Source organism: Enhydra lutris, unplaced genomic scaffold, assembly GCF_002288905.1.
Source record: "Enhydra lutris kenyoni isolate GAN:26980312 unplaced genomic scaffold, ASM228890v2 scaffoldscaffold17, whole genome shotgun sequence".
Lineage (NCBI taxonomy): Eukaryota > Metazoa > Chordata > Mammalia > Carnivora > Mustelidae > Enhydra > Enhydra lutris.
The window spans coordinates 30,606,100-30,619,564 of record NW_019154101.1 but is presented as its reverse complement, the minus strand read 5'-3'; the positions used below and the strand labels follow the sequence as shown (position 1 = coordinate 30,619,564).

The window sequence follows — 13,465 nt, the reverse complement described above, 5'->3', positions numbered from 1 at the left end:
AAATTCCTTTTGGTTCTTTGTTACATCTTCCATTTCTTTTCTCATTATGGCCTTGTGTGCTTTTGCATTCTTGAGAAGTTGTGAATATGTATAATATCTGTTGCAATGTTCCCAATCTACTAATTGCATCATCCCTATCATTTCTGAGACTGTTTCTACAACTCATTTCTGTCCTTGTTAAAAGTCCCATTTTTCTCTCTTCTTTGTTGTCTGGTAAGTTTTGCTAGGATGGGAGGTGTTCTGTGTTTTACTTTATTAAATGTTATATTTATGTTATTTTTCTTTAAAGGGTATCTGATTTCTTCTGGCAAGCAATTACTTATTTATGGGTGAATTTGCTTGTTCCTAAGCTCATTCACGGCAGGGCTAAGTGACTTTTATGCAAGAGGTAATCTAGCTTACTTCTCTGGGGTGGATCTTCTGGAATCTCTTATAAATGTTCCATTACTAGGTGAGTTCTCTCCACTCTGGCGGGAGAAGATCCAAATTATTCTCAGCTCTGTGTGATGCTACAGTTCTCTGATACTCTACTCTTTCCTCAGAGGGTGTTGTTGTCTGGCCCTATGAGGTTTTATCCTGTGCACGTGCAGTCTGGTATCAAAGACTTGAAGGTCTTGTGTGCAGATTTCTGGAATTCTCTCTCTTCATAGCTTCCTCCTCTTGGACACTCTGTACTTCACATTCTAATGGCTTAGCCTCCCCCATTCCAATTTTTTATCTTCAATCAAAGATATCTGGCTTCTGTTGCAGTTTTCTTTCCCTGCACAACTATCCAGAAATTCCCTCCTGACAGAACAATCATCTCAATTATGTATCTTCTTTCAAGGTTCACAGCCATGTACTGCCTGTTGTCTGGTATCTGAAAATATAAGAAGTAGAAAGTTGTAGATAATGTGCTATCATTTTATTAAGAAAGTGACACATTCACTGTGTGTGTGTGTGTGTGTGTGTGTGTGTGTGTGATTTTGTATTACAAAATTTAGTGAAAATATAACATTTTACTTTAAAAAAGTTATCTGGATCTCTGATTCCAGCCGTAAAAGAGAAATAGGACCTAGAATTATCCTCTCAGTATAAGTCACTAGAAAACTAGAAAAAAAAATGGTCATGTAGAATAGTCTACTATCCTTTTTATGGCTGCATGGTAGGTACTCTATTTAGTGGATCTATCAGAGTTTATTAAACCAGTTCCTGATAGATGAATACTCGAGTGATTTTTAATTTTTTTTGCTATTGTAAATAGTACCAAAATGAACAACCTTGTAAAAATGTCTTTCACAATTTTACCAGTGTATATTTGAAATATGGTTTTAGAAGTGGGATTGCTGGCTTGAAGGCTACGTGCATATATAATTTTGCTAGTTATTGACAAATTTTCCTTTGCAGGTATTTTATCATTTTTTTATTCCCACCAGAAATGAACAAATGCCCATTTTCTTATAGTGTGTTGTCAGACTTCTGGATTTTTGCCAACATCTTAGGTGAAAAGTAGACTATTAGTGTAATTTTAATTGTATTTCTCATTATGAATTATTTCTCACTGAACATCTTTTTATGTGAGTTAAAGACACCCGTATTTCCATCGTTATGAATCACCTATGACTTCCCATAGCTCATTTTCTATAGGTTTATCTCTTCTTTATTTTTAGAAATTCATTTTATGAGGTCTGAATCAGTTGTAGATATTTTTCTCAGTTTGTTATTTGTCTGTCTAGTTTGCTTGTGATATCTTTTCCCATGTAAAGATTTTTTATTTCTATGTTATCAAGTTTATCTATTTTTTCCTTTCTTGCTTTTGGATTTTGAGTCATGGTCCTGAAAGTTTTTCTTGCTCCTAGGTTGAAAAGAATGTACCCACCAATTTACTGAGTACTCATATAGCTTCATTTTTTATAATTAAATCTCATCGCCATTTGGAATTTTTCTTGGTGTATGGTGTGGAGAATGAATCCAATTTTATCTTTTCCATATGGCTTTGCAGTTATTCCAACATGACTTTTTAAAGTCCTCTTTTTGCAATCGTCTAAAAGGCTGTTTTTATCTTATGCTAAATTTTCATATGTAATTGAATCTATTTCAGATTTTCTATTCTGTCTCATTGATTTATTTATTCATGAACCAGCACTATTAATTTCAGAGATCTTACATCTTTAACAATTACAGTGTTCAAAAAAAAAAAAAAAAAGTTGTGACAAAGTCACAGGTACTGTTGCTGTGGAGTGACTTAGACTGTAACTCCTGGCCTTTGAGGCCTGTTGGTTTCTGTATTTCTGAGCCTGGGCCCCAGCCTTGCTATGATGCCTTTGAGCCCTAATATCTTTGCAAAAAAATTCATTTTTAGTTTTGGTAGTCAAAGCTGGTTTCTGTTGCTGATACAAAAACTCTTACTGTGGCCCTGTGTATATATTTTTCATGAGTTGTTTATCTAAATTAAAGGGATGCCTTTAACAGTAAGAATTTTAGTCAAAGTTGGGAGTGGGGAGAAGAAGGTAAGACTCTGACACTCTGGAGATGGGTGGTTCGTGGCAGCATGGGGCAATTTTAAATAGAGGAGACTTTGGTGTTCCTTTCACAAAATGTGGCGAGAACCATTTCTCTATATTAAAATCGCCTTAACTTCCTAGGGCATAAAGAGAAATGAAAATGTTGGCAAGGATGCTTTTAGAAGAAGCGTATCAAAGAAAAAAATCATTCCCACTAGAGGAGACCTGAGAAGCATCAAGATCACTGCTCCTTCTCTAGTCAAGGGCTGGACTATTGTAGAAGCGTCTCCACTTCCTTTTGTGGTTAGTTGCAGGCCCAGATGTAGACATCAGAGAGTTTTCTTTTTAAAATATAGATTGGATCCTATTACTCCTCTGCTCAAAATCCTTGAATGTCTCTTTTTCTTAGAGGATGAAGTTAAATTTATCTTTCATCAAGATGCTTCAAAATCTGGCCTCAGCCTTGGTTTCCAAACTTGTTTTTTAACAACCACCGCATCAAACATGCACTATAGTAGTAGTAATAAGAGTAATTTTAGGGGCGCCTGGGTGGCTCAGTGGGTTAAAGCCTCTGCCTACGGCTCGGGTCATGGTCCCAGAGTTCTGGGATCGAGCCCGGCATCAGGCTCTCTGCTCAGCAGGGAGCCTGCTTCCTCCCCTCTCTCTCTGCCTGCCTCTTGTGATCTCTGTCTGTGAAATTAATGAATAAAATCTTAAAAAGAAAAAAGAGTAATTTTAAAGTAATAAGAGGTAGTAGTGTTGGTGATTGTCTAGCTATCAACACAAGCAGCATTCACCCCTGTTGACTTTAGCCTCAGATCATTCCGCAGGACTTCACTCTCCCTGGCTTCCGGTGAAAGAGCTTGCACACATAACTACTATGCACAACTTCCAGAATAACAAGTAAGAATGGTCTTTTGACATGATATTTTAACTTCAAATTAGACAAATAGACTGCTTCAACTTCTCATTGCCCTTCCTTTAAACTTTATGCAGCTATGAAATGAAATGGTTGCATGTCTTCACACCAGAGCCAAAAAAAAAAAAAGCAAGCTGTTTGGTATTTTCTGAAATGATGATCTTATGCCTTCATTACAATAAGGAGCCGTGGGTAATAGCATAGGCTCTGGACTGAAACCCTGGTTTTGTTACTCACTCCTTGTTTGACCCTGGGTAACCTTTTCCCTCTGGGCTTCTCTGCTGAATGGGAGACTGGAGATATGCATATAAAGCAGTCAGTGCGGTGTTGCGCACTTACTTTTTCAACTGGAAAAGTCCCTAAGACACATTTGACCATGTTATGACTAGACAACGAACTTAGCGTCTGTTACAGTGGTAGTAACTGACTTGTGTAAGAAAATGAGCCGATCAATTTACAGAGTTTGCCACAGTTTCAATTCTATAAGTTGCATCTCCAAAATGTTTTAACCTGTTTTGGTCCTTCATATTTCTGGGAATTACTTGTCAAATCTCAGCCTTGGAGTCTGGGGCTTTAGTTGAGATTTATACCCACTGTTTTTAGTATTATTACCTCATAATTGGTGGTGTGTTTTTCCTGGTTCTCTCTCTTTTCGTGATGTTAGTGCCACCATCATTGATGATCCATACCTGGATCCAAACTCATTAAAAGTTGCAAAATGGGGGGCACCTGGGTGGCTCAGTGGCTTAAGCCTCTGCCTTCAGCCCAGGTCATGATCTCAGGGTCCTGGGATTGAGCCTCGCCATCAGGGTCTCTGCTCAGCGGGGAGCCTGCTTCTGCCCCTCTCTCTCTGCCTGCCTCTCTGCCTACTTGTGATCTCTCTCTCTCTTTGTCAAATAAATAAACAAAATCTTTAAAAAAAAAAAAAAAGAAAAGAAAAAAAGAAATTGCAAAATGGTGACATTGTAACTACCTCAGACTTTTTTAATGTACGTTTGCTAGAATATTTCTATAAAGAGAAAGTTCCCCCATGTACTATTTTGTTACCCGGTGGTATTTTTGTTCTTTACACATTTCAATTTAGTATAAGAACTGGTATTTCGACTGAATACTTAAACACAACACATTAGAGCTGCAAAGAATTTTCAGTTTAATCTAATTCAACACTTGATTTTATGGGTGAGGAAACAGACCCAAAGAGGTTAAATTAGTTTTCCAATTTCTAAAAGCTCATTAGTAGTTATCAGAGTCAATAGGAAACAAGATAATTTGAGGTGGGTTTATTTGCAAAAAGACTAATTACAAAGGTGTGGAAGAGGTATAAAGGAAGTTTCAAAGGATTGTACTGAAACTTGGGGCTGAAGGCTTCAGAGTTATCATCATTTCTACGTACCAGAGGACAAGGTGAGGGACAGTTATAAGGCCCTGTAGGAAAGTGGATCCTGTAGGATCCACCCCTTGAGAAAAGCAGTGACTTCCTGTTGAGAACCAAAGTTAGCCTGAGGTGACTCATAAAGTCCCAATCCCCTCAGAACCCTACCTGGCCATTGATCAACCCTGATTGATAAAAAGAAAACAAGGAAGCCCATTGATTTAATTCATACAGATTAGCCTCCCAAAGCAGAGACTAGGGGTATATGAATGGAGAGGGATCTGGAAGAGAGACTCAGGAACAGATGGCAAAGTCAGGATTCGGTTCATATTCTTCTCCTCCTCTACCATTCTACCATGTATTCAAATATTTAACTACATGCACACGTCTTATATTTATAGAAATAATCCATGGTCCAGAATCATGTTATCTCCCTGTAGAATAACTTTTGTTTGTTGAAGGTCTGGAATTACCTTAAGCCAATTTCAGGGTTTGAGAATTTTTTTCTGGGTTACTCAGATACCTGGAGACAGGGTGCTATCCATGTAAGGCTCATTTCAGTTTTATTTCACTCCTACTTTTTGATTATATCTTTCTCGCTTTTGTCCTTCCAGGTGTCAAAAATGTAGCTCAGCCTTTCAGCTGCGTAATTCAGACTCTCAGAAACTGCCAGGCCCAAAGCAGCTCCAACTCTGAAAACACCCTCCAGATACCTGGCCTCTCTTCTAAAATCTGGCCAGCTAGTTCCTCATTATCTCATTAGTGCCTCAATGCCTTTATTTTAAATTTCAAATTTTGTCTAGCATTCTTAGGCTTATTCAGGGAGAAGGAAAGACCTAATCTGTCATAATCAGAAGCAGAAATCTCTCCCTTGCATTTCTCTAGCTCTTTATTAGGAAAATTCTTTACTCTATCTGTAGGTGTTCTCAAAGGTGTCCCAAGACCTGTCTCTGAGTGGAAGAGGACTAGACTCTGAGTGAGAATATGATTCTGACCAGTACACTTCAGTTTTGCTGCCATGCCTTTTAAAAGTGGAAAGAGGTCATAGTCTTCATGATATTATGCTGCTATCATTCAGTGACTGTGATTTAATTCTTGTCAAAAGCTTCTAGGGAAGCCTGCTGTTTATGATAGGATCTAAGCAATACGTTACCTATTTCCTTGGGTTCCTTCTTTCCTCCATGCAGAATACTAAGTTATGAGCTTACAGTGAATTACATAATACCCTCAATTCCCTGCATTTATTAAGGTAATATAACCAGAAAGTATTGCATCTGATTTATATTATTTTAGATTCCTCTGAAATGCTTTCATTGAATTAATATTCAATATTATGTTCTTGGTGTCTAAAAATATTAAATATAAACTTGAAAAACATATAATATTTTACAAATCCACATTCAATTCTATTGTATTGCTTAATGTACTCTATATCAGATTCTATAATAAAGTCTTTATAGAATTCCATGCCAGGACAAGACTTGACTCTTTGTATGAATATATGTACTCTTATGTATTTTCTTTTTATTTTGGCAGCCAAAATACATGGAGATAAATTTAGCAATAATTAAACTATTAATTCATCCCAGACACTTGATACTTCTTTACTGGTTTCCTTATTGATTTCTGATAATTTGAATTATATTTACATTACTACATGTAAAACATTATGTTTTTTTGTCTGTAGCCTTAAATACTTTTTGGAGTTAAGAATATATTGTAGTCCCATTTATCTTATCTGAGGAAACAGAGAAAGGCAGACTTGTCACCTAAAACAGAAGCGGGAGATCCTTGTCCATTTCAGGCTCAAAATTCACCATTTTACCTTTTCATGAACAAACATTGCCCCAAGATAGGCAATGATTTTTCCCTGTTGACCACTACCATATTAGATGTCCTTTTGGATTAGAAAAATTGCTCCTTCTTTACAGACAAATTGCAAAGGCACAACTTCTAAGCAGACCAGTTAGAAAAAGGCTTTCATTCCTTCAGGACACACTAAGCCAGGCTTGGCAAGCTAAGATCAGGCTGGGTCTCAGTACCCCACCTGTCCTCTCTGCCTCCACAGAGGCCCCACATCTGAGTTAAGCCATCTGAATTTGGTGTATTTGAGTGTTGGTCAGCTGTAAAAATGGAAATTTCACATGGTTCAATCTAATACATGGCATTTAAGTTTCATTAGCTAAACCAGCCATTCAGGTAGTAAGAAAGAGCCTTAGCACCAACTAGAATCCATCATATTGCACTGGGGGGTTTGGGTGATCTTTAAAGTTACTACATCAATTCAAAGTGAAACAAAGCAAACAAAGCAAACAAAGTAAAACAAAAATAAAAATTGTGTGTATGAAAAAATGGCTCTGAAAAGATCTGGAAGGGGTCAAAGTTGAAATGATCTAAAAAGGTATAGGTTTTAGAAAATAGTTTTATATATAATCTCATATCTTATTGTGTAGCAAAATGCAATGTGAGAGTTTAGGCATTTTAGTTTTCCACACCTGGTCGTAATGAATTTCCAGCATGTATTGTTTGGGGCCAGGATGGGGCGGAGGCTTATGTACTGCCACAAGAGTTTGGAGGTTTGACAAGTTGTTGGAAATAATAGTGTGTATCTATTAGGAGCCTGTCAATATTTTACTCCAGTATGATAGTTGATTCACTGAATATCTACTTTCCTAATGAGATCAAGTCCTAAAGCAGACAGAGAGCATATAGATCCCAGCTGACATAATTTCCTTACTATAAATTTACTTCTATCATTTTACACGCCTTTAGAAAAAGCTAATGTCACTTGCTTCGTTGAGGATATGGTTGTGTAGCTGCTAGGTGTTTTTCTCACTATTATTTCCTTCCTTCTTTTAACTCTACTATTCAACTGTTTTATCCTTCCTTTTCTTCCAAACTTGAATTCGCATTAATAATTTGCATTATTCTACTTTATTTACAGAACTCATTAATCTCGGTTCCCATCTCTGAGATGGGAAGTCCATAGCCGTTACCTTATTTCGCTGCAATTTTCACCGGTTTTCCTAATTAGAGCATGTTGAAGAAGTTCTGTGAGAACTTACACATGTTTTTGCTCCCCAAAGAAGTAGATCTCTTCCTTTTCATCGCTCTTAAGCAATCCAGGTATCCTCCCCTCCCCCAATGTAGTGCATTTTGAAAGAATCCAATGTCTCTTAATTTCCTCCTTTCATCTGGTGGATGATGCTTTGCCGAGTGGGGTATAGACCCCTTATTCTGTGTCCAGAAAGCATACTGAGCGTGGGGAGGGGTACTTTATAAGAACCTAAGTGAGAATGCGAAGTCATTCAGAAGTTGGAACCAATCAATTACTCATTAATGTTAACATAGCCACTGGAATTTTCTAAATGGAAAGTAGCAGAGGCCGACCTGATAAATGATGCCAGCCACTTTCCGAGCGCCGCGGTCGGGAATCGATCGTCGTCCAGTTCGGTCCCGGCTGCGGCGCGCTAGTGGAAATCCTTCGGCTTTGCGCAACGCGTGCGTCCCGGCGCAGCCCCAGCGCCTCTGCGCTGCTCCGTACCAGACTGCGCGCAGGGCTAGTCCGGCAGGCGACGGCGGGGGGCGCCCTGGCCACGGGGACCGCAGCAAAAGGCCAGAGCGTTCTCAGAAGAGTCTTTCTTTCTTTCTTTCTTTTTTTTTTTCTTTTGCGCCAAGCCGCCGTCGTTTGCGCTCCGGGCTTTGGCTGACTCCGAGTCTTCTTAGGTGGGGCCGGGTGGGTGACAGCGGAGAACCCCGGCCCGGCGCCGCGCTCGGGGCCCAGCCGACGTCCCGGAGCCGCGGCGCCGTCGGTTTCGTCCGGGCTGGAGCTTCCCAGCAGGGCCCTCCTCCGGGGCGGGCCCTGACTCTCGTGGCCGCGACGAGTGGGCGGCCGAAGCCAGTGGCCCACGGAGCGAGCGGCTGCGAGGAGCGGCGAGACTGCAGCGGCGAGGCTGGCGCTGGGACTAAGCGGCGGCGGCGCGCTCTGGCGAGAAACGAGGCCAGGGGAGGAGGAGGAGGAAATAGAGCAGATGAAGGGGAGCTGCCGCCGAGGAGGGAGGCGGGTCCTTTCGGCTGCTGCTGTTCCGGGACGCAGCCCGGGGAGCCTGCCCGCCCGAGAGGTGCTGGCCAGGTAGCTCCCCACCCAGCGGGCACCCTCCCCGGCCGCTCCCAGCGCCCGGCAAGGGAGACGCCGGGGCCGTGCTCCGGTGGTCAGGGCGCACCGCACCCCGAGCGCGGCGCCCTTGAGCTGCACGGCGGCGCACGTTTGCGAAGCGACTTGTCTGCGGGCCAGGAGAAGGAAGCGCTGTCCCTTCCCGCTCAACCTGGCGTCCCCACCCCTTGTACTCTACACCCTGCCTCGGACAAGCGGCGCGGCCACGGAGGCGCAGAGGAGGGGTGAGCCGCCGCCGGGCAGCGGCGTCCCTTCGGGGGAGAGAGCGCCTGACAGGAGGCGGCGGCGCGGCGCAGAGGGCGCCACGCGCGATGGCAGCTGCTTAGCCCGGCGCGCGCGGAGCAGCCCGGAGCTGTGGCTGGCCAGACGGTGTGGCTGGGCGGGGGACGCCGCCGCAGCCCGGCCGGGAGAGATGAGCGCCGAAGCGGGCGAGGGTATCACTTTCTCGGTGCCACCTTTCGCCGAGGGTGGAAGCTGCCGGAGGGGAGGAGCGGCGGTGGCAGCAGAGGACGAGGAGAGCCAGCTACCGCCGCCGGGCAGCTTCTGGAACGTAGAGACTGCCGCCGCCCCTGGCACCGGTTGTCCCGCCGCCACCTCTGGGAGCAGCGCCACCCGGTGCCGGGGCAACTCTAGTAGCGGAGGCGGCCGACGGACCACGGTGGCATATGTTATCAACGAAGCGAGCCAGGGGCAGCTGGTGGTGGCCGAGAGCGAGGCCCTGCAGAGCCTGCGGGAGGCGTGTGAGACGGTGGGCGCCACCCTGGAGACCCTGCATTTTGGTAAACTGGACTTTGGAGAAACCACCGTGCTGGACCGTTTTTACAATGCAGGTGCGTGTGCAACCCCTTCCCCATCCTCCACGGTCAGGGGCCACGTTTTCCCTGGCCGCCGCAGCGGGGGGCAGATGTTTTTCTAGGCAGCAAGCGTGCTTCCTACTTCTTTACTTCTTGCCCCCACCTTAGGGGCAGCGAGCGGCGCTGCGTGACTGCTCCTGGCGCTCGCTGCTCCTGGGAAAGAGTGGGTGCTGGTGCAAGATCCTATGTGTATTTGTGCTAGACCGACTGACTCACCCACACCCACCGGCCCGCGCTGGAGCATGGGTCTGTGTGGTCCTCATAAAGAACTTTTCAGTTGAGCAGTGCGAGATAGTGCCCCAATCAGCCTTTGTCCATTTGGTGTCTTGGTTTCTCTTCTGTTAGGTTTGGCGCATATTTTCCTTCTGTATATACCTGTGACTGTGTTAGATGACGCTCTCATTTTTTTCTCTGTGTAGTTTTGGGAGTACCGGAACCAGGCAGCCGGTCCCTCGCGGAGTACATCTGTATCAATTTGCATGCTATGTCGTGATCTTACTTGAGCGTGTTTAGTGGCTTGGATGTCCCAGTCTTACCGTTTTGAACTTCCACCTAATTACTTCGGAAAGCAATAACCTTGTCGCTTGCACTAGACTTAGGTGGTATCTTTGTAAGGATTTTGGTGGGAGAACCAGGGTCTGTTTTTTATTGTCCTGTATACCATGATGGGCTGGAAAGTACCTAATATAGCATTGTTTAAAATGCTACTGGCTATTTTAATAACTAAGATTGGTTTGGCTAAAGTGATTGCTAGCATAATCCATAAAAAAAAAGTATCTTTTCATCCTATCACAGATTCCAGAAAGTGTCATTGCAGTTCCAGTGACTGATGCAATTAGCTCTCTGCTCGCCAATGTCAGGAATAGTAACATGCTATTGAAATTAACATTTGGTATCCTGTACAGCCAAATATGAGAATATATACATATTTTTGTAAGTGTGGGTGGAAATTTTGATTTAATGGTGGTTTCAGACAATTACGTTCTTGCATTTGTGATCACATAAAAAAGGTTTTATATTCCAGTCTTGCTTTCAGTTCTGATTTTCTTCATTCTCTTCAAAACACCTGAAGTAGGCTTATGTCAGCTTTGGAATTCAGCCAAAGCTGAATATTTTAAGACCAAGAAGAACTTCATGTTAAGGAAGTCAGACTAAATAAACTAGGGCTTTCTGGTGCTGATATTTTTTTACAGTCTCGGTCTTCATAACTGAACATGAGTATGATGTAGCCTAGTTTTTTGTGCGGCTTGCTATAAAAATTGCATAAACGTAACTTTTCTAAAAATTATAGTGCTCTTATTTTTGGATTATGATTTGGAAGAAGCTTCAAAGGACTGAAAGATATGTAAGGAAAACACCCAAGCAAATACTGAGCCTATTTTTATTGCTCTGATAGATTCCATATCTTTTATAGGACTCTGTAAAAAACATCTTAAACTCTAAGCTAATTTGAAAGAAAGTTTCCTAACAAGGCACACTTACTGTTTATTCTCCAAATAACTATCTCTGGGAAAGGGAGAGAGGAAGATGACAAGGCAACTGACATTTGAACGGTATCTTTAACCCCCAAAACAAGCCCGTGGAGGAAATGCTTAACTATTCTTAGATGAGAAAACCAAGGGCTCCATAACTGACCTGGACTTATAGGTAGTAACTGGTCAGTACAGGGTTTATCTTCAGGTGGCTGACCCTAAAAGGTTATCTTTGCCCCTGCCGCCTGCATTCAGCTGGGTTGATTTACTCTGAGTTGAGGGAAGCTCTCTATCTTGGAGTCATGTGATGGAGAGCTGGCAGGGACCTCGGGAGCCATGGAGGTGCAATGTGGAAGAGTGGGGAGGACACTCGGGGAAGACCTGCGTTTCTCAGCCAGCTCTGTCCTATCTGCTGCCTCATTCAACTCGGGGAAGGCCCCAGTTTAACCCCTGCTTGTGCGTGTGATGTGAACTTGGAGCCTTGTCATTCAACATGAAGGTGTGACTGAGTGAAGAGGGTATCAGTTTTGTCCAAATCCTCTGTTTTTCCCCACCAAGGGCTGCTGAGTTTGATGGTAGTAGAACTTTTTTTTCTGATTTCTGAGAGAGCACTTGCTCCTCCTCCACCAGGGATGGATTTTTCTGGGAAGGGCCAGATGGTAAATATTTTAGACTTTGCAGGAGATCCCTCTCACAGCTCATCAGCTCTGTGGTTGCGACAGCAGTCACAACAGTCCCTAAACAAGTGACTGTGGCTGTATTCCAGTAAAACTTTATTAATGGACACTGAAATTTGCATTTCAGATTCTTTCGAATATTTTTCTACCATTTAAAAATGTACAAGATTATGCTTAGTTTGCAAGCGATACAAAACTGGCCCTATGAGATTTTTGGCCCCTGGGCCATGCTATCTTTTGTTCTACTTTCACTCCCTCCACGGGAAAGTTGAAATCACTATGACATACTGGGAAGAACATTGTCCCACAAGTTAGATCTGAGTTTCCATCCTGGCTCTGCTCTGAACCACGTCATTGTGAGCAAAATCCTTCATCTCCTCCAAAGGCCTATAAACTTGACCAGGGGCCGAAGTGGAGGGGGAAATGGAGTTAATTTCTAAGCCTCCCTCATTTAATTCTGTGCATTTGCAAAGGGAGGGCAGCATGGTATCCTGGGACAGAGCATCAGAACAAGAGTGTCATGGTCTGCATTCTGGTTTTTGGTTCTTGTCTAATTTGGAGCAAGTCATTTAAAAAAATCTCAGAAAAGAGGGAAAGCTTAGAATAATTGGTCTGTGAAATTTTCTCCAGCTCTCAAATTCTGTACTTTAAAATTACATGAATACAAAATGAATTATTTCCGTCCCCAGAGGTGAATGAGGTGCTTTTTTATTTCGTGTTCTTGGCCCCTCAAGGAGTTCAGGGTTAGTGGGTAGGGCACATACAAAGCCTGGTTGTGGTGCGGCCTTTGTGAAGGTCCACACAGAACGCCTGCATTCCCAGGAAACAGAGTCTAGAATCAGACTGTGGGGGTAGGGCAGGTTCAGAGGCAGCTGAACTGGGGTGGACAGGTGAGCAAGGGCTACTTGAAATAGCTCAGTTAATGGAGTGGACAAGGACTTGGAGCTTGGTTCCATTTTTACCAGCTTCCCCTACCTGTGTTTCTTGGAGCCTTTCTAAAGAACAGATTGCAGTTCAAGGTTTTCCCTATTTGATTATTGTTTAACTGTAATCTAGTTTATTCTTCGACTACACTTGTCATTCTCTCTTTCATTTCTGTTCTGAGGGGAAACTAATGTTCTATCAAAGCTTTTGTGAAAATTCATCGTGTTTACATGTGTAAGACTGTCACTCAGAGATGGCATATGGCAAGCTAACAATGTGCTTTCCCAGCCCCCTGCATGGTAGGCAGTAAATTTCTATAAAAGCAGTGATAACAGATGTTAGTGATACAGAGCTACTCTATTCAAGCAGACAGATCCAACTGTAGCATCTTAAAAAAAACACAGATCTTTTTTAATGAACATCAGTTCTGTGATGTCTAGCTAGAGTAGACTTTATTGCCCCCCCGACTTTGCTTATAAGGAAACTGAACCATAAAGTGATTATATTCATTCATTCAGGTGAAATGACTTAAGGTAGTAGCCTTGGGTCCGTGTGGTCCTTTTCTTTTCTTTTCCTTTCTTTTCTTTTCC

General features: G+C 42.8%; 1 protein-coding gene across 2 annotated transcripts in view; it reads left to right on the top strand.

Moving 5' to 3' along the window:
* Positions 1-13,465, top strand: part of LOC111147502 (mitogen-activated protein kinase kinase kinase 5) — a 228,819-nt gene that overhangs the window by 17,647 nt on the left and 197,707 nt on the right. The window contains exon 1 of one of the 2 annotated variants that reach the window (XM_022503520.1): positions 8,941-9,778. The exons of the other annotated variant lie outside the window; for it this stretch is intronic. Coding sequence (XP_022359228.1) covers positions 9,361-9,778 — 418 coding nt within the window. The 5' untranslated portion in view covers positions 8,941-9,360. Of the gene's footprint in view, positions 1-8,940; positions 9,779-13,465 lie in introns of those variants that run through there. 2 annotated transcript variants of the gene reach the window in all.